The 21121-nt window shown below is 42.2% G+C and overlaps 1 protein-coding gene across 4 annotated transcripts in view; it reads right to left on the bottom strand.

Moving 5' to 3' along the window:
• The window catches only part of PPP4R3B (protein phosphatase 4 regulatory subunit 3B), a 381773-nt gene extending 369258 nt beyond the window's left edge, over nucleotides 1-12515 (bottom strand). For 2 of the 4 annotated variants that reach the window (XM_086927500.1, XM_086927502.1), the window contains exon 1: nucleotides 11974-12500. In XM_086927500.1, coding sequence (XP_086783626.1) covers nucleotides 11974-12115 — 142 coding nt within the window. In that variant the 5' untranslated portion in view covers nucleotides 12116-12500. Of the gene's footprint in view, nucleotides 1-11973 lie in introns of all 4 variants that reach the window. The other 2 variants (XM_086927499.1, XM_086927501.1) reach the window with 2 other exon arrangements.
• Nucleotides 12516-21121: the final 8606 nt, after the last annotated feature.

Below are 21121 nucleotides of genomic sequence, written 5' to 3'. Positions count from 1 at the left end.
TTTGCTAAACTACTGTGAAATTCTAGGTATCATTTCGTTGAAACATTTAGTAAAATTTGTTGATGCATGATATTATACTGGAAAATCAGTGTAACTAGTTAAAAAATGGTAGGAAACATAAATAGATAAGCAGTGGAAAAGATGACAATGGTGGTCAGCCTTTTGGTTTTGTCAACGCGTATCTTGTTTTTATATGGTTTTTATAAAACGTGATTGTTGTGGGAGCTGCCAGGGCCTTATTATAACACACTTAGGCAAAATCAAAAACCACACATTGCCACAATACTTTCTGGCACTGAAGAAAAAAAAAATCAACTTTGTGTGCCGATATTCTCCTTGTGAAAGAGCAGAAAACTACTACTCATTGTGACCGAGCAGAATGCTGCCATTCACAGTGTAGCCAGCCTGTAGATAGAGATAATTTTAATAAAAGCAAAGGACCTGGTTAATGCTAGACCTAAATAGGGGCCCAGTTCTTAAAGTCACCAAAGTTTCCCCATGGTATAAGTCCTTGCGTTAGTTCAGATTTACAGCTTTCATGAATACACAAGTATTTACAGAAGTCAGTCAGGAAATCGTACTAAAAATATCTGAACTTTATTTTAGCAGGAGCAAATATGCATGTATAGATTTGCTCCTGCAAAAATCTGTTGAGTGGTAACAAGTTCACTGCCCAATAACCCCTTTTTCCACCAACCCTGGAAAAAGTTTTACTTCTGCCCTTTTCAGGAGTAAATTTCCAATCTTTCCCTGTATGGGAACATATTAGAGACGAGCCGATGTAAAGTTAATAGGTTTTCACAGACTCAGAAGGGCATTCCAACCATAGGGAACTATTGCTTACTGTCCCAGTATGCAGAGCTGGGAAAATGTGGCAAAATTAGGCAATTGCTAGTTTTCAAACCTTACTATGGCATGAGCTATGGCTTAATCAGAGAGGCTATTTATTATCAGAGCCCTCATGTAATGAGATTGCTGCCACAATTTGTTGCCGCACTACATGGCACCTAGGGGACGAGGGGATTTGTTACAGGGCAAGTAGATTTATAATGTAACCTGTCCCATGGACAAGTAGATAGGTTATTCATTTCCACCCCCATATACTATAGCTTGTAACCCAGAACTTTGAACTTCAGACTTTGGTCTCTGTTTGAGACTGGCTGATTTTCCCAATTGATTGATTGATTAAAACCATATTATTGAGTAAAATTGTTCTCTTACTTTATTAATAGATTTTCCTCCAAGAAAAAACATGCATGGTGTTATATGAAGGTGTTGTATATTTATACTTACTTCAATATGACTACTTGGTGTCTGTAGTCCGTGTTCCTATCTTACCAATCTTCCATAGTACCTAAGAGAGTTCTATCTAGTATGTGAAGATTCCAGTCCTGGCAGTGGATGGTCTGGTCAGCTGTGAGGTTTACTGCTCTGCTGTACTATCTTGTCTTATCTTAATAAATCTATCGTAATAACCTGAAGACTTGTCCTGCTACCTACCGTACATATTTACAACATTTTGGCGACATTCTGCGCTGACCAAACCAGAGGAGCAGACCAAGAATAACACCGCAGCACAAGTAGTACCTCACACCACGAACCCATGAAGGCGTCTCACCCAACAGAAGCAAGAAGTAAGGAGTAAAGAAATCAGGAAATCTCCCAAACGCTCTGAAAATAAAGGAAACCTGCTGCAAGTACTTTAATCTTTAGTCAGAACTATTGCCTACTGGCATTTAGATTGTACCAGTAACCGGAGTCATGCAAGAATCTCTAACTGCGGCTAGAAAGAAACGGATAAAAATAAAATAAGAAGAAATCTAATCTTCAACTCACCTGCTATAAAATGAATTAAAAGCAATAACAAAGTTGAGAGCTATTGCAAATAATCCCACATGCTTCCTGTCTACATAGGTGCCCGACAAGGGAAATTCTATCAAACGCATCTGGTGTGCATCGCTCACGTAACTCTCCAACCGTGAGTAAATAGTTTGTGTGATGCGAGTGGAGTCTTTAGATTGTTGCCGTTTTTCAGCTGGAGATCCTTTCCCTGGTCGGTCAGCCTCCTTCTGATGATGTCGTAGAACTCCTGTGGGTTCTGGTGGAGAAGCAGAGTCTTCTGTGTGTCAGCCAGCATCAGAGGCTTTCAACCACTGATCCGAGAAGCACGTTGAGCGCGTCTCTGCGCAATACTGTGCCACGTCGAACAGCATCGCATTGGAGGCCCGTAGTTAGCATCTGTGTTGCCTTGTAACCAGCATGCCCAGGAAGAGCGTTCAGTGTTAACTGATCACCATAAAGTATCCTGAGGGAACGGAGACCTCCACTAGTGGACTTCACCAGCACAGCCTGTTTCCACATTACTAAAGAAAGGGACATATTGAAGCTAGCGAAGCACAAAGGGGCATCACACCGCTATCATGTACTTCAAGTTTCCTCACACAGAGGAGCCACAATGAGGAAATATGTGGAACGCTTGGAAGCACTGTAAGTGTTCAGAAACACATTTGTGAGTGAGCAGAGGTGCGTGTGAACAGGTTAGGTGTTGAATGCAGTTTTAGGCACCCTACGAGCAGAGATTCCTAAGCGCAAGTGGCACCAATTTGAGGCGTGTGTATTTATTACCTAGTGAACAATGATCCTGATAATTGCCTCGGTTCCGCTATTCATATGTATATTAGGATATCGTCAGGCTCTACAATGAAATGCATTTTTCACCAGTGGTATTCCCGAGCACAGAGACCTGTCAAAACGTCTGGACACGGAAGCACAAACTAATCTTAGAGTGGTAGGAATATGAATTCATTGATGAGAGTGCCATCTTGTCGATTTTAAGAGTATGTTTGATGTGACCTCATATTTTCCTTGCAGCTCCCTCAAACTTTATATTATTAGAAGGGTCTGTTACCAGCAAAGAAAGTGTAATTTGCAGCTTAACTAATTCATATTGACAGTGCTTATCAGCACCAATTCAATTTGTTATTGCTGCAAGGAAAATGGACAATATTCTAAAATAAAAACATACAAAACGTGATGGAAACTAAATCAGGAAGCCTCTTAGTCTTAGGCACCCACTATCACCTTCTGGAGAGAGGGTTTCATCTTATGCCAGCATTTAAAAGAGAATAATTTGGAGGCAACTGTGGCAGTCAAAAGGAGAAAACAAACTTAAAGTTATAAAAGAGATCCCACTGTGCAAAGGTACGGAATGATTGTGTATCTCTGGAGAGGAAGTGCAACTGAAAAATGTGGAGGGGCAATTGGTATTTCAATATTGATCTTGATAAAATATTGCAAGCAAAAGGTGCACCTAATTAAAAAAAAAAAAAACTAGGACTCAAACCCAAAATCACACTCAAAAGGACTGAGGAAGTGAGTCCAGAACCAAGACCGGAATAGGACAAAGGTAGTCCCAGTACAGGCTGAAGTAGAAGGGAACAAAGGATGTCCCAGAACCAGGACCGGGATATGACTAAACATCTCAGAATCAGTACTGGGAGAGGAAAAACGTCCCAGGACCGGTAGGGGACAAAGGTCTCGGAATCAGAACCGGGAGAAGTCAAAGGACGTCTCCGGACCAGAAGGCGACAAAGGTCCCAGGATCAGTACCGGGAGAGGACTAAAGTCATCCCAGGACCAGAAGGGGACAAAGGTCCCAGAACAAGGACCGGGAGAGGACAAAGGAAGTCCCAGGACCGGGAGAAGACACGACCAAGATTTGTGACAGGCTGGTTCCTAGAACCAGAACAAAAGTTTAAAAGCTGACTCAGAGGCCCTAACCCAAACTAGAGGCCCATAACCCCGAAAAAAAAAGTATCAGAACCTAGACATCTGGTTCCGAACTTCATCCTGACCTCCTACGTGTTATATGTTTTCTCCTTTGTGTTTCCATGCTTAAACTCTTACTATGTTTTTGAGTCTTTCATTTGTGTTTTATCTGTAAAGGGAGAAGATGTGTTGTATATTTATACTTACTTCAATATGACTACTTGATGTCTGTAGTCCTTTCTTAGTGTTCCTATCTTACCAATCTCCCATAGTTCCTAAGAGTGTTCTATCTAGTATTTGAAGATTCCAGCCTTGGCAGTTGATGGTCTGGTCAGCTGTGAGGTTTACTGCTCTGCTGTACTATCTTGTCTTATCTTATCTTAATAAATCTATCTTAATAACCTGAAGACGTGTCCTGCTGTGTACCTAACCTATTTACAACAGAAGACTACTGCGGAATACTTCAAAGAATCAGCACGTTAGCGGAAGAGTAGAGGAAGCCATTTGTCAGAAGACAAGGATTGCACCTAGGCTTGGGACGGTCATCTATTTAAAAGCCTATTTGATGAACAAGGCGACAGCAGCTCTGGTAAGAATAATTCTGATCTGGCTGTAGGTTGGAGGTGTGTTGTAGTAATTTATCCAATTCAGACTTTACCTCATCCTTAATAATGATAGGAATATTCCTAGCTTTATGAATTTTAGGAACAGCATTATCATTTAATCTGACTTGGTGTGTAAAACCTTTCAGTTTACCCATGTTCCCTGTAAACACAGACGGAAATTCATCCATTACCCACTTTTTAGTGTCTGCACTCGTGCAAGAAACCAAAACTTGTTCTTTGCTGTTAGGATCCAGAATTATATGTAAACTCCTCTGATCCCTCCAACCAAGAACAGATGGTCCATCTTTAGAGACATATAATTTACACGTAGCATGCCTCCCTTTGAATCTAAAAATTAAAACTCTAAAACCTAAAATATCAATAGTGTTGTCAGTGTAGCTAACAGGTGAAATATCAGACGGTTCTAACCAATTTCCAATTTGGTTATTAAATTTCTCCTCCCATACATGCTTATTAACTATAGTATAGGGTGAACCTGAATCTGCAGCAAGTTGTGTTAGAATTCCTCCTAAAGAAACTTGACAAAAAGGTTTGCTTGAATCAACATCAGAAATATTCACAACAACTTTTTTTTAACTATGTTCTGTACCTGTAACACTTCATCATCAGATGAACTATCATCATGTTCAGTTTCTTGAATACATGCAATTTTGCTTTTGAAATTCTTATACATTTTCTTTTTACAAACCTTTGCAAAATGGCCCATAACACCACAAACTAAACACTTAGTATTTTTGGCTGGACATTTAGGATAATGAGCAAGATGAGAATGACTCCCACATCTGTAACAAACAGGATCAGGACCTTTTCTTGAATCAAAGGTTTCCCTTCTCATACTCCCGGATTTGAAATCTTTGTTATGTTTAACAAAAGTTTTACCCTCAGAAATGTTGTTAACAATTTCAGTTTCTTTTTTGTCATTGGAAAGAGAAGCTTTAGCACAGCGTTCAGAAAGTTCTGCCTTTTTGACCATGGCAATAATTTCTTTCAAAGTTCCATCACCTTCAACCCACAACTTGTTTTGTATGGTTTTGGTTTTAGTGTACATGACAATTTGATCACGAATAAGATCATAATGAAGCTGGGCAAATTTGCATTTGACAGCTAATTTTCTTAAGGCAGAAACGTAATCCTCAACTGATTCATTTTTTTCTTGCTTGCGCTGGAAAAAAGAATGTCTGGTGACAGCAATGCAGACACAAGGAGAGAAATAATCATCCATATCCAATAGTGCTGCATTGAACACATCAACATCTCCAGAAGATCTGTCTGTTTTATCAAGTTGGTTATAGATTCTTAACCCTTCCGGACCAAGACCTAATAATAAGATTCTTTTCTTCCTTTCTGGTGTAAAAGCACCACTGACATCCTCAAGATTGGAAGGAGTATTTTCTAAATTACGTAGCCAATCTAGCCAAGCAACAGGAGGATCACCAGGAATAATTAAAAATTCTCTGGGAGGATTTAAGTTCAATCCATGAATAGACCTTTCTCCACTCGCAGTACTTTCATTAGTGTCAGGCATATTGAAGCACTTAAAACTGTATAATGTAGCGTATAGGAATGTATTGAAGTTCTTGAGGGGAGAGAAAAATAATTGCAGGCAGCACCTTTACTTTATCGAAATTAAAATATAAGAACAGAAAATAAAAGTAATAATCGAAATGATTATAAAGTGAAAATACCGTGAAAAGTGGTTCCAGAACTCCGACTTCCTTTTTGTTATGATCGGGGTGAAATTAATTGAAAAATGTCATCAAAGATGGCCGCCGACGTGACCTTACGTCGGGTCGTACCCAGAATGCACCAGGGCACCCACAATGCACTCGTAGTGACGCACAATGCAGAGGCAGTGACGCGGATAAACAAAGCAAGTTCCAGGAAGAAGCTGCGTCTTTTGAATGTGCGTTGCTGAAGGCTGGTACCGGAGCGGTTGGTAACCGGGCACGATTCAAAGGATGCAGAGGTAATAAAAGTAGGGAATAAACAAAATACACAGGTTCTCACCGCAAATGATGAAAAGGAGTTCCAAAGGAGTTCCGATGCAAGTCGAAAATTGAAGGCGGAGTTGTTAATAAAATTTCAGTTCGGTTGAATGAAATCCAAAAATTAGAATAAATCCAATTAAGTTGTAGAAAAGGATTTCCAAATGAGTTGAAAGGTTTCCCTCGTCGCCAAATTCGTAGTGACTCCGACACAGGTAGAATAGATTTAATGCTTTATTGGAAAAGATGTAAAGCAGTAAGTATAAAAGGTGCTGCCAGCTTGAAGGAGAATTCAGGACTGACCAGCACTCTAAACATCATGCATATGACATGTGAACATTCTGAGATGACATATAACAATTCCAATAACCATTCTACAGCACATGCCAGCACACTACAAAGAATAAACATCACTACAGGTATTCTTTTCAGCGGGTTTTAGAGAAATCAAGAATGACTAATGCAGTTGGGAGAAATGAAGGCCTTGGGGCTCGGTCAACAAATGTACAGGTCAAAAATGGCTTTGAAGCTAGCTGGTGCAGAATGAGAAGAAAGATTACATGTTTGGTCACGGATTGGATTAGAGCGGTCTTCATTAGGGGTACTGTAGACTGAATGAAACCACTATCCAGGAGGCACAGGAGCTACAGAGGTTTAATCTGTCATGAGATTAAGTTGTGTCCATTTTTGGCCTTTAATGAACATTCAGTCAGAACCAGAGCATGCAAAGGCTTCCGGACTTATATGGGTTGACAGCGCAACTTTCACAGGGTGGGAATCATCTACCCTGCCAAGAAGTTAGGTTCCTACTTAAATATGCTGAACTGAACATCACCACCCCCTTTTGTACCGCTTTTGGCCGCCATAAGTGTGGCAGGGTATGCTCAGACGAGAGTCCCTTGCTCACTTTGCCACTGGATTCAATCAAGCCGGGCTGAAGACTGCTGGAAAGCCAGAAACCGGTCCTCTGAAGCTTGTTTCCGGTCCAGGGAAGACATGGCTTGGCAGTTCGGGCTGGCCTGTTCCCATGAGGCACAGGGTCAGACTGATTTGCATATAGCCATGTCTGAAATGGGGTGGCAGAGTGGGCTAAAGAATGGTGATGGATTAAACCCAGATCTTTTGACTGGGTGTGAGTGTTTGATTCAGATTCTCTGTCCATCACCACCCCTTTTGTCCCGCGAACTGACAGATTTAGAAGTGCCTGCACATTGTATGCTTTCGTTCCAAGCAGCAACTGCAGGGGGAGCGGGGGTTTATTTTTTTACATTTGAGCTGGGCCAAAAACAAAGGCCGAGGTTAAGGAGCTATCAGGCCTTCTTTGGTTGGAGTATCCTGGCTGGGAGCTACCTGGAGCCTCAACGCTAGATGCAACACTTCCTTGACCAGAATCACACTGAAAGAAATCTAAGATGGTTGGTTCTCTCCGGAATAAAAACTCATTTAAGGGGAGGAAATGTGGAAACTCTTTTACTCAGGAGAGAAGCGTATCTAATTATGAAGTTTAACTGCGTGACCACAGGACTAAATGAACAATTTGAAGCCTAAATATATGACTGTGTCCTCTGTATAAGACCACACAACAAGCCAGCGTCAGGACTACATCTCCCACAACCACCAAATCACATGACATGAGTATAATTTAGGTTGGTGTGGGGTGTCTCCCAAATAAAAGACCCTCATGCACGTGTAATTAAGGTTCTCGTAGCGGTATATGTTGTCTCCCCGCTCTCATTAACACGTAGCACTAAAGAAAAAAAATTCCCAACCACGGCATTCACGAATAAAGAAATTAGGTAAATGTAAGCCCTGACGTTGTTACATTTAGTAGAATCACAGTGACAGCATGCTCGTTGTATACATAGAGAAAATAGATACATCACGTTGTGGAAATTGAAGAACTTGATGTACATAAACAGCATTCATTTCCCTTTTTTTTCCCACTCCTCTCCCTGCGCGTACCATGAATACCGTAAAGCATTAACTACATCCCACTGCCAGCAAAGGCCTGTACTCCTGTGTATATGACAGCCATTTTAGGCACCCTGGCCTTTTGCCCGCCTAAGATTAGACTCACCGGCTTCCCTTCTGCGTGTATTCGAACTCTCTCTCGTGCATAAACCATGAAACCCTCTCCCTTTTGCGCGACCCTGCCCCGAAAGGCAGCCCTTCTGCTTGACCCACGCAAACCCCCCCCCCATTTCCCTCTTGAAAAAGCATCCTTCGCCTCAGCTGACATAACCCCCACCCCAGCTGTATCTGACTGTCCCCGTTCTCTCATGTACGGGTCATAAGACCTCTCTCTCTCTGTGCGACTCTGTCCCTGCGCGCACCCTGACCCCCTCCTTCTCCCTCACATGGACAAGTCATAAACCTTCTTCTGCAAGACCCTGTCCTTGGGAGTCACGGCCGCGCCTGACCAACACCTCCTTTCCCTCCATGAATGCCCCTCTGTTGACCAGCACTCCCTCCGTGCTCGATTGTCCACGCGGCATGAATGCCACTCCTTCGATGACCCCTTCCCCCGAGTCCGACTGACCACACATGTCCGAGGCCATCGCCTGAGCCAGAGGATACCATTCACTGCACTTTATTGTATGAAGTCACTCCCCTTCAAAGGACTCACTATTGATCCTGGTCTCCCCACCCCCTGGGCTACGATCAGGCGCACACATCCTAATAATCAGCGGAACATTCAGCTGCGTCATTGCCCCCTCTCCTATCAGCAGGTCAAGGGTCCCTATTGTGAACACATGTGGGGTAGGATTGACACGAGGATTATGGGGTTATCTTTTCTTTTGTTACACAATGTCCTGCTTGTAATGCCAAGTATTTTGCAAGGTATAAAAGACGGAGTCTCAGCTCACTTGTTAGAGCACCTCCCGATGACACCTTGTTTCGTGTCTGAAATGACTGGCTCTCCTCATGAGAATTAAACTCTGTTCTTGATTCCTGCATCCAGCGCCCGTCTCTTTATTTTTGGTAACTATTCAGAATGGAAACTAATAGGCGACTTGTGCCAGCCATCCGGGCATCGATACTAGTATGGAGACGCATATGTCGGTCTCTTTTTCTACAATGTGCCCTTAATCTCTGCAGAACAACCCACTGTTCAGAAGTCCCGATCAAGACAGACCCAAAACTCCCTTGCTTGTAAAGGTAATAACGAGCGTAAATGACTAAAGGCACTCACCCAGCACAAGAGAAAGGTCCTATTCTGAAACGTGTCGCCTATTGTTTTTACATAGGTACCCAACTAACAAAAGCCTGACGATCAAGACACGGGCTTGGAAACGCGTCTGCTTACCTTTGTCCACTCTAGCAGATGAACTGTAATTGCGCAAAGGGCCTTGAATACCACGTTTTACTTTTCAGTTAACAAAATAACTTTTGAAACTCTCGCCCTTGCACGACCAGATCTTAAATATACAAAGGTTACATGACGAAGGTCTGGTGATGAAACCTGTTAGTAGGGTACAGTTTATACCTCGTTTTCATGTAAAATATATTGTAAAAAAATAGTATAAATGTCAGTGTTAATTTGTATCACAATTGTTTGTTTTGGTGTTAAATGTAAAACTTGTACATAACAAATACCTGTTTTTGTATGACAAAGCAAATCCTCAGACTACCACAGAAGTTGATTCAAGTGAAGTAACTTGTACTTCTAAAAAACAATTAAAAACACCCACTGATTAAATACTGTAGGGTGTAAAAAATCTGCCAAAAATCAAACAAGTGGCAGAACCAAAAAGCGACTGGGTTCCTATTTATTTGAATACAATCTAATGGAACAAGCACACTGCTAGTTATTACTTCACAAGTAGTTAAGACGACGCATGGTTTTGAGTTTGTTCAGTCCTTGTATATACAAGATATGATTGCACAGTAAGAATATCAGATGTGCTGGTCTGTCCAAGTATTCACACAAATATTTTAAATATCACTATTTGACTTAATTTCTTTAAATGGCGCTACTCATCTCCATGCACAGAGACAGAACACTCTGCATTTCAGGAACACATTATGCATTGACAATCAATGCACAGAACGTGTTACATAAGATAGTGTGGGTTACAAGTTGTAGGAGTCACATGTTCCCAATTTATCATTGTGCTATATTAGAAGGATTACAATATATGGACTGCAAGTAACAAAAGGATTTGTTAAATCGGAGTAACACACTTACCTATCTACATTAAAAAAAATTACCTGCATGTTATATCATGTGCTGCCCTAAACCCATACGATATTTTAAAATGCAGACTTTGCAAACAATTGAGCAGAACAAATTTACGTTCACGTTTCTCTTTGTTGCCAATCGCTTGCAGGCAGAGTTTTAACAAAATAAATTAATACATTGGGGCCCAGATTTTGCATCAGAGTCGTGTCACGATTTTGGCACAACATCCACGTAAAATCTAATTTGTTCAATCGTGTACTGCGCCCAAATGTATACATGATACACTTGCTAAACATATGAGTGAGGTTTTAAGATCTGATGTCACTCCTTGAGGTATCACTTCCTATGAAGTAATGGACTGTGATGACACTTCCTGTGGTTGCAATCTTGCGATACCACATGCGATGTGACACGACATGAGGTCACTTGCATACTGCCTAACTTGGTTAATCCCCAACTTCTTTTTTTTTAGGATTTATGCTCTGGTGTCTGCATATTTTTGCAACTGTACTCTCCCGCTTGCACGCTTTATTTATTACACCGGCGTGGGCATCCGCAATAGGAGGATGAGGATCAAGGTTGACAGGTGCACCTTGCTGAGGGGAACTCGAGTGAACCAGGTAGGTATGTTGCACACCACGCAAAACCATGAAATCTTAGGGGGGTGGGGGAAATCTGCAATTTAGATAGGGCAAATCACGCCTCGGGCACTCACTCTTCCGTATAGGAACAGGCAGGGTAGTACAGAAAAGGATGCAGCCATCTCCCAGGAATTGTGCGGGCATGTTTGTTTTGTTTCATAGCAACAAACCGTGCCGGGAAATCAATCTGAGCCTAAGGTTTATAAACTCTCAGCACCTGTCACCCTGAGCCGCCAGAATGAAAACTTTCCACGGACTACGGGAGATGGAGAGTTATGCAATGGCATTAACATGTTCCACACAAACAATAAAGTCTTGAAACCAGGGGAAACCATTCCAGGTGGTTTATCGTAACAGCATCCACAAACGTTATAGGAAAAAAATAAAACAAGACTATGGATGACATTTCTGTTTAAGGCTCCCCCGGAGGTACTAGAACAATCCATCACCCATATATTCCATGACTCAGCCGTGTGCAAAAAGTAACAACACCACAAAAATATCGGGTTAAACAAGCCTCTAAACCCTCTTATCAAAATAAATTACCTTTTGTGTGCCAAATGTTAACCCATTCCCAACAAAATAACCATGGGTCCCGCCCTACCTTTATTGACATGTTCTTTTCCTGGCACTGTCCTCTCACTCTGGCCAGTACCGCTCACAATCACAAAGTTAACCCCTCATAACTACATTAAGAATGAAGTATAAACTCATCGTATCTTTCTGAACGCTGCTATAGAGCGTAGCTCTCATTCTTGATAGCTTCTCACCATCGGACTCGGCTCGCACAAGCAGAGACATCCCCTTGAGCCGCTCCACGTAAGTAGAAGAGACATGTCCGGTGCCCCGGTCGTCCCATTGCCGGTCCTCATTCAAAGTGTAGACTTTCACACGGCGCCGTGTGTCCGACATGCTGTGGAGTGGGTCACCGGCCCCTGGGGGCCACACTTCAGCGCGGGCCGCACCCCGTCATTTCCGCCTCTAACTGGACTCGAAGCTGCTCGGGAACCGCTGCCTATAAGGTGGCGGGTCCCCAGGCTCCTGGGCTTCGGCCCTGGTGGCCCTGCGCCGCTACTCGTCGGCCATCTTGAAAGCCAACGCTCTCCCCTTTCTCTTCCTTAAGGGGAGCAACAGAATCAAAGCTACGGGCTGTACCCGAAGGGACTACGGAGGCCGCCTAGGGTGAACACTGCACGTAAACCCGGCACCCGGCTTCCGCAAAGCAGGAAAGAGCGAGAAGTGGGTGATGGAAGAACCCGAGAGAGAAACTGAAGAGGGAGGTGCGCGCGCACACAACATAGAAATAGGACTCACAACACGAAAGCAAAAGCTAATAGTAGTAGTAATTTATTGTCGTGACTAATATGGGACAGTGTTCCTGATAGGTTAGGTGTTTAGTGTACCTATTGCCTATAAGTTTAAGTTGGCTTTTTATACATAATAGAAAGGATGGCAACTGTTCTTTATGGTGTAGGATGCATGTTTTATGAAGATGATTATTGTTGTCTAATGTTGGGTGAGGCAGAAATCGTGGTGCAAAATCCAGTTTTATTAAATACAAGGGAACTATACATGCCAACCCACCCGATAGAGGCGAGAGATCATCACTTTGAAGACTAGTGTCCCGCCTCACTATTCCTGCATGCAGAAATCCGATTCAGAGTTTTGTAAAACTTCCAAATATCACCCACGCTCCAGTCTCACTCTCAAGGAAATAACTCTGACATCAAAGGATAACGTTATGTCCTTAATTCTTGGAATGGGAGTGTGAGAAAGTGCATATTTAGACATAGCCCCCCATTCAGCTCCCCTATAAGTCAGCACAGGGTCCATGCCAACCAGGTCCCTGATGTATTGTTGTCACAACATTATGAATGAAGCAAGTTGTGTTTAAAATAGGAGTTTATTAAGAATTAACTCCAAGGAAAGAAAACCCACAGAGTGCGGCAAGGTCTCCAAAGAAGCTGTTGTCTGGTCCGATTTCCAAGTCAGAATGGACCGGTCAGCAGTGAAACCAAGGAGATGGAATATAGAATCATAAAAGGAATGAAAGTTAAAGGGATACCTCTCCCTTCGTTAAACATAAATACAAAATAAAGAAAAATGCAAACAGAGTAAATAAACAAACTCAATACAAATAATAATCATTAAATTTGGCAGGAATAACCATAGGGGATAAGGAGAGGCAAGATGGCGGCCGCTTAGGACGGCCGGGAAGCAGTGTGGCCGTGGAGATGTCGGTTTGAAGCAGTATGACATCATAGACCCACGAAGCGCCTTCAGCGAGGACGAGTAAAGGAGCCGAAAAAGTCAGGAGTTAAAATTGGCAGAAGAAGGGCGAAAAAAAAACGATACTGCCGGATGCTCCTCACTTGCCGCCGGCCGCTTAAGCGGCTTCTATGGGAGTTGCTGCAGGTAGCGAGGAGAATTACGTTGAGAGGCGTGTCAGGAGCGGGACTGCTCGCGGAGGTTGTCAAACAAACGGAGCGGAGTTCGCGTAGCAGGCGGAGCTCGCTGCTGAGGAGGCAGTTTCGGTCTGGGATGTCTCGGCAGACGAGCCTGCAGACGAGCCTGCACCAAAGGAAGGGGGAAGGATTACGGAGCGTCCTGGAGACCGCCGCAGACCCAGAAGAAAGAAAGTGGGGCAGCACACTAGGCGGTAAGGAGCAGTTTGGGGACAAGGAAAGGAGGAGGGAGATTATGGCTCCTAAAACTAGTGCAAGCGCCAAAGCTGCTGCGAGAAGGAGGGCTGCAGCGGAGCAGGCAGAACTAATGGCAGACAGGGAGGCAGATGAGAACAAGAAGAAAAAACAAATTTCCCCTGCTAAAAGAATGGGGCAACAACAAGGTGCAGTTAAGGGCAATCAGGGCACCACCCCGATATCAGACATTTTTCAAAAAATTATTAAAGACAAAGACACTAATAATGAGGCTATTGTGGAGCTACCAGAGGAGGGCTGTAGTCCCAAAGGCACAGCGGGGGTAGCTGAAAATGTGTTGGAAATATCCGCTCAGCTTGCTGCATCTACAAACAAAGAGGAGCACAGTAAAGGGAAAGCTGACTCAGTGGGAGAAGCTGAGGATAATACCACTGTGTCCCTAAATCTGGTTTCCGATATAGCCCCCCTGGTGCTAGAAGATGCGCTGGAAGAAGAAGCCGGCGAATATACAGGCGATAAAAAGGAAGCCCCCAGTGAGGCTTTCTTTTCAGTTTCAGAGGGAGGGGAATGGTCGGAGGAAGACGATGATAGTCTGGAGCAAGAGGACAGTGGTTCAGCTACCGACAGTGAGTTGGAGTTGGAGAAGGAGGAGTTCAGCCCCCCGACAACCGCGGTGAAATCCACTGCAGGTGCAAAAATACACGGTCAAAAACGGGAGCATCCGACGACTAATTCTGTGCTGGAGAGCCCAGGAGGGGAAGCAGCACAAATGTCTCTTCTGGAGGTGATACACCAGGAAATAATCGCACATAGGGAAGAAGCACGACAGGAAAGTCGCAAATCACAGGCGGCGGTCAGAAAAATGCAAGGAGTGGTGAGGAAACTGACTAAGATGTTTGTGAATCTGGGAGAACGGGTCACTAATCTGGAAGAAAGAGTGGTGTCGACGGAAGCAGAGTCAGCGGCTGCCTCTAGCAAGGTAGATCAACAGGGTGAGCAGATGATAGATGTGCAATGGAAGTTGGAGGCATTGGAGAATAGGTCTCGACAGAACAACCTGCGCATACTGGGGATACCTGAAGGATCAGAAGATACAGACATGAGAGCCTTCGTGGTGAAACTATTCGAACATGCTTTCACAGAATTGAAGGGATGGGACTGGGCTAAGGAGATTCATAAGGAGATTCAGAGGGCGCATCGCATTCCCTTTAAAATTCACAAAAATGCCAAGGAGGGAGATAAGCCCAGAGCAATTTTAATATTTCTGGGTAACTTTAACCTGAGGCAGGCAATATCAGAGAGGGCAAGACCGGACCAAAAAAAGAATGTTGATGGTTTCTCTTTCTTTGTTCGCCCAGACTTTTGTCATGTCACGGTGGAGAGACGCTGGAGACTAAGGCAGATGATAAAACCATTTCAGGACAAGGGCATGCAGGCGTACTTGATCAATCCAGCACAGCTGAAAATAATTAATGGTGGGAGAACCTTATATTTCTCCTCCGAAGTGAAAGCTAAAGAATATTTGATCACACAAGGGGTTTAGTAATTATCCTGTAGAGATGAACAAGTATAATTCTTAGGAAAGTGTGATCATTGTTAAAATCAGGGGGTAATGGAAAGTAGCAAGATTGTTTGGGTTGTGTTGTGTAGTGTAGGGTGGTGGGGACTACAGTGTCACAGGTACTAGGATGGGTTATTTTGAAATCTCCTCGGTCATTACTGCGAACCATCACGTGCACAGACCACAGGTCTGAGCGCCTCTGAAAAGAGGGGGTGGGAGGGGGGGGTCGAGTGGTCAAAGGGGGAGAGGGGAGGGAGAGTGAGCAGGGGAGGGGGGGTGGAGGGGGGAAGAGAGGGAGGAGAAGGGGGGAATAAAAAAGAGAAACATTTTGAGATTGAAATGGGTTTGATTTCGGTAATTACTAGATTCAGGGATAACAGACAAATCAGAAGTAGCAACTTTGTTAATAATGTCAAACATTAAGATATGTACCATCAATGTAGGGGGGTTAAATGACTGGAAGAAACGACAGAGATTGAGCCACTTTGCTAAATTTAATAATATAGATATACTGTGTATACAGGAAACCCATTTACCCTGGGCTAAAAGGAAGCTATTGAATATGCATGGATATATAATGCTAGGATGCTCATCGCAATCATCTATGATAAGGGGAGTGGCCATCTTAGGGAAATGTAGTATGGGGGGGGGGGGGTGAAACTTACCAAAACGGACGGGTCTGGTAGATGGGTTCTGGTAGACCTGAATCTAGGGATTACATTGTGTGTGATCTATGGATCAAATGAAGATGAGCCAGCAGTATTTGACGAGTTAGAAGAAGAGCTAGCTAATTGGGGTACCCCCATGATAGTGTGTGGGGACATGAATATTTCGGCTGATTGGAGGCAGGGAGGTAAATACACAGGACGCAAACATAAGGTATATAGGGCATTAGGCTCTTTACTACAGTCGCATGGCTTGGCCGATGTATGGGGGGGAAAAAGTGCCTGGGGATCCAGGATTTACTTATTTTTCACACCCAGCTCAGAAATATTCTAAACTGGATTATTTCTTTGTTTCGGTGGGGGAGCTATGCAATGTTAGAATTATCAAGCTTCCAACAATAGTCTCGGATCACAATCCTCTGATATTGACATACAAGATCCCTAATACTCTGAGGAAAACAACAAGGTGGACATTCGAAAGGAAGCTTCTAAATGATGAAAGGTTTGTAAAGCACCTTAAACAGTGGGCGAAAGAGTTTTTTGATATTAATAGATACAGCTCATCCCGAAATGGAGTATGGGAAACTTTTAAGGCATCATTAAGGGGGGAGACGATTAGCTGTTCCTCCAAGTTAAGGAAGGAGGACAGAAGCAAAGTGGAGAGGCTCACTTCAGAACTAGCAGAGTCAGAGAAACGACATATAGAGGAAATAGTGTCAGGCACGGATGGTAGCGAAATGGCTAGAACTTTGGCCCTGATCAAGGGAGATATCTTAAAAGTGGTTACGCAAAAGGAGATTAATGAATATCAGGCGTCTCGAGCAAGGCGATATGAGACAGGCGAACAAGCTAGAAGAGCATTAGCGTTGCGAATTAGACAAGAAGCTAATAAAAATAATATCTGGAAGATTAATGATAATGGGGTAGAATATACGGATCCGAAAAGATAATGGGCGTGTTCCAGAAATTTTACCAAAAACTGTATGATCAGGAGGCGGGGGGTTCACCATCCAGTCAAGGGCTCGGGCTTATATGTCCGGTGTTAGAGGATAAAGACAGGGAACAGTTGGAAATGGATATAACTGCAGAGGAGATAAGGACTGCATTACAAGATCTAGCAGCTGGTAAAGCTGCAGGCCCAGATGGCATACCGATAGCAGTTTATAAGATCTTAGGGGAGGAAATTCTTCCACTGCTCGTAGACCTATTTAACAGCATAATTTGCTCTGGGAAGATTCCTGATTCTTGGAAACAGACTAACATCGTAGTATTCCATAAAAAGGGGAAACCAGAGGATAATCCAGGCTCTTATCGGCCAATATCGCTGATAAACGCGGATACCAAACTCTATTCTAAGGTATTGGCTAAAAGGCTAGGGGGGATTATTGGCCAACTTGTCTCTCTGTGGCAGCATGGGTTCGTCCCAGGGAGAGGCACCACGGAACACACTTCGCGTGCGATCTCACTATTCGATGCTATGGCTGTCACGGGGGGAGAAATGGCCATGATCCTCTTAGATGCCGAAAAGGCTTTCGACCGCGTGGTCTGGGATTTTATGTGGGATGTCCTGGTTAGAAGGGTCTTTGGAGAGAAATGTAGGAAAGCAATAAAGGCTATGTACATGGATCCTGTAGCTAGAATCACAACTATGGGAAGAGGTACCCGTCAGGGATGCCCTTGCTCCCCTATACTCTTCTCACTTTATATAGATCCCCTAATTAGGGAAATCCTAGCTTCAGATAAGATATCTGCTGTTATAGCAAATGGGCATACCACCAAATTATTGGCTTATGCGGATGATTTGGCAATTGTCACCACTAATCCGCAGACGGCAATGCTGGAATTGAGTCATTTGGCTCACGTTTTTGGAACCCGCTCTGGGTATAAGCTTAATGAGGAAAAAACAATAATAATTAGCACAAATAATGTACATAAAGTCGACCAAAGGTATGTGGAGTCTGGAGTTTATCTCGGGGTGAGAATTAATGCAAATGTGGAGAAAATCATACAAGAAAATTATCTACCCCTGATTGCTTCAGTAGATAAAGAATTGAGAAGAATAGATGTTTTTCACCTATCCCTGATTGGAAGAGTGAATGTATTGAAGATGTCAATGTTCCCGAAACTATTGTATTTATTTCATGCCATACCTCTGCTAGTAGAAGATGGTCTATTGAAAAAAATGGAAGCTGTCTTCTCTCAATTTGTATGGCAATATGGGAAAATACGAAGATCTTTGGCTCGACTTTCTGTACCACTGGAGGGAGGGGGGCTGTCTGCACCAAATTTGAGGCTATATCACTGGGTTTGTTTAATGATGCAAATGAATGTCCTATTTAAATATGATGATATAGAGGTGCCGATTGGTTCATACAGAACTCCCACAATTTATGAATTACTAGTAGGAGAAAGAGCATTGGGGCTTCTAACACGAGAAATAAACTGTAGGTATTTTAAAAGGAGCAAAAGTAAAGTGATGCTTAGTGCCTGGGGCACCTGGAAGTCAATATTGAAATTCCTGAAGATCCCGAAGATTAATAGTACAGTAGATCTATGGCGGTCAAACCCATTTGTGCATCTAGGTCAGAATAGAAATAGTAGGACATGGAAGGAGTTGGGTATTAATTGTTTGGGGGATGTCATGGCTGAGGATGAACTACTGGGATTTGACATACTTCAGCAAAAGTTCGGTATACCTTCTAGCCAATGGCTTTTATATAGACAATTGGAGCAAACAGTGAAGTCAATTAGACCTAGGATATCAATTCAGGAGCCTAATCCAATTGTGAACTATGTAAGGAATGGTGGCAAGAAGATTAAAATCGGGTACAGCTATCTTTTGCAGGGTTTGGAAGAGGACATTGGACAAATAGAATCAGCTTGGGCTCAAAGAATTGGGGATCCAGATATAGACATTGATTATGCCCTAGCAATGAATAAGAAAATATTAAGAGCGTCAAATTTAAAAGCACAGCACTACAAGACGATTTTTAACTTGTATTACACCCCGGCCAAGCTGTTCAAATGGGGTAAAAGAGAAAATGATAGGTGCCCCAGTTGTAACCAAGGCCCCGCAGATCTATCCCATATGTTCTATAATTGTCAGAATCTTACTCCAGTTTTTAAAGAAATGGAAAGGTTTCTAACGGGGCTGCTTGAGCAACAGATCTCTCTATCCCCTACTATTGTTTTGATTGGCAGGGATGAAAATCTCAAACTTGAGCAAGAGGCCGAAGCATTTATTTTTCTATCTATGGCTGTTTTTAGGATTTTAATTGCGGCTGGGTGGAAAGATTCCGTAGCGCCCACTTTTCATATGTGGTTAACTAGGCTGCTGGGAACTCATAATATAGAGGAATGTTTGTACAACTTTAAAGGAAAGAGGTCGAGAGACTATGGTAAGAAGATATGGGCTCCTCTTAGAAACTGGAGAGAAGCTAGATGAATAAGAGTAAGCAGACTTACAGGCTATGTTGATTGACTCCCTGTTGTACTATTGTCGGAAACAAATATGGTTTTATGTCATCTACAAATGCAATTTTAAGATGTATAAGATGTATATAGCAATTTAAATGTCTGATTTTATCCTGTTGATTAATGTAATTTTGTGATACCCGGAACCATCTCAATAAAAAATAAAAAATAAAAAGTTAAAGGGATACATCTCTCTTCGTTAAACATAAATACAAAATAAAGAAAAATGCAAAATGCAAACAGAGTAAATAAACAAACTCAATACAAATAATAATCATTAAATTTGGCAGGAATAACCACATTTCTCCTTCCAATAACTGAAGATGAATCTAAAACTAAAGACTTATCATTATGAACATTAGTACAATCATTTGTGCAATTCTCAGAAACATTGTGTTGACTACAATTAGTAATGGTTTCAGAATTAGGTTGAAATGAACTAGAAGAATTAAAATTATGTTGATATTGTTGAACAACACAACTCTGATCAGATACAGATTTCTCAAAATTTTAGAATGAACAATCCAAAAATTCTCTGTCACGCATTTTCTTGGCAATAATGTCCTTCTGAAAAGGTTCCATTTTCACAACAGCACTTTTGTTCCACCATCCACAATTTTCTAACATGACTGCAGAATGTGTGACTCTCACAATTTGTTGAGGAGCAAAATACTTAGATTCACCCTTACTGTTTTTTTTAGGTTTTTTAACAATGACCCAATCACCAGCAAAAAATTATTTCTGTATTTTAAGAGGAAATTTAGTTCAAGGATTGTATATTTTCTCAAATTTTTTTCTACCACAATCATCCAAGCAACTGTGAAAATTCATTCCATCCTCCCTGGACAATGAGTCCAATTTGTTATCAAAAACAGGATATAAAATAGTTTTTGCATCTCTACCTTTCAATAAAAAGAAAGGAGAGAAACCTATAATGGAATGTGGGTGATAACTCCAAACATTCTCTTTTATCTGTTTTCGCACATCTAATCCAGAAGGTAATGCTGTCTGAATACCTTCTTTAAAAAATGTGTTTGATCTCTCGACTAAACAATTAGCTGCTGGAAAATAATACAAAGGTGTTTTTTCATTCTTGATACAGTATTTTTTTTAAAGAAAATCCACCATTTCCTTGGAAGTAAAATGTGTATCATTGTCGGACACTAACTTTTTGGGTAATCCTTCAGTACAAAAAATGTTTTCCAAAAAATGAATCCCAGTATCAGTGGTGGGAAAATAAACAAAATCATAAGCAATCCATTTAGAATAATAATCAGTTAGCACAATAAGATATTTCACGTCACTACCCAAAACAATATAAGGTCCTGAAAAATCTATAGCTAATTTTCCAAAGGTTGATCTGGCAAAATATTAGTAGAAGTAGGAACTTTAATGTTTTTCCAACGCTTATCGGATAATAAGCATTCAGGACACTTATTAATGAATTGTTCAACAAAAATATCCATACCTGGCCACCAATAACATTTTCGAAATAACTTTTTTGGTTCCTGACATACCTGGATGACCAATATGAGCAGTGTTCACCAAATATTCAATA

The sequence above is a fragment of the Lissotriton vulgaris genome, chromosome 6 (genome assembly GCF_964263255.1).
Source record: "Lissotriton vulgaris chromosome 6, aLisVul1.2, whole genome shotgun sequence".
NCBI lineage: Eukaryota > Metazoa > Chordata > Amphibia > Caudata > Salamandridae > Lissotriton > Lissotriton vulgaris.
This window is presented reverse-complemented; position numbering and strand designations above follow the sequence as displayed.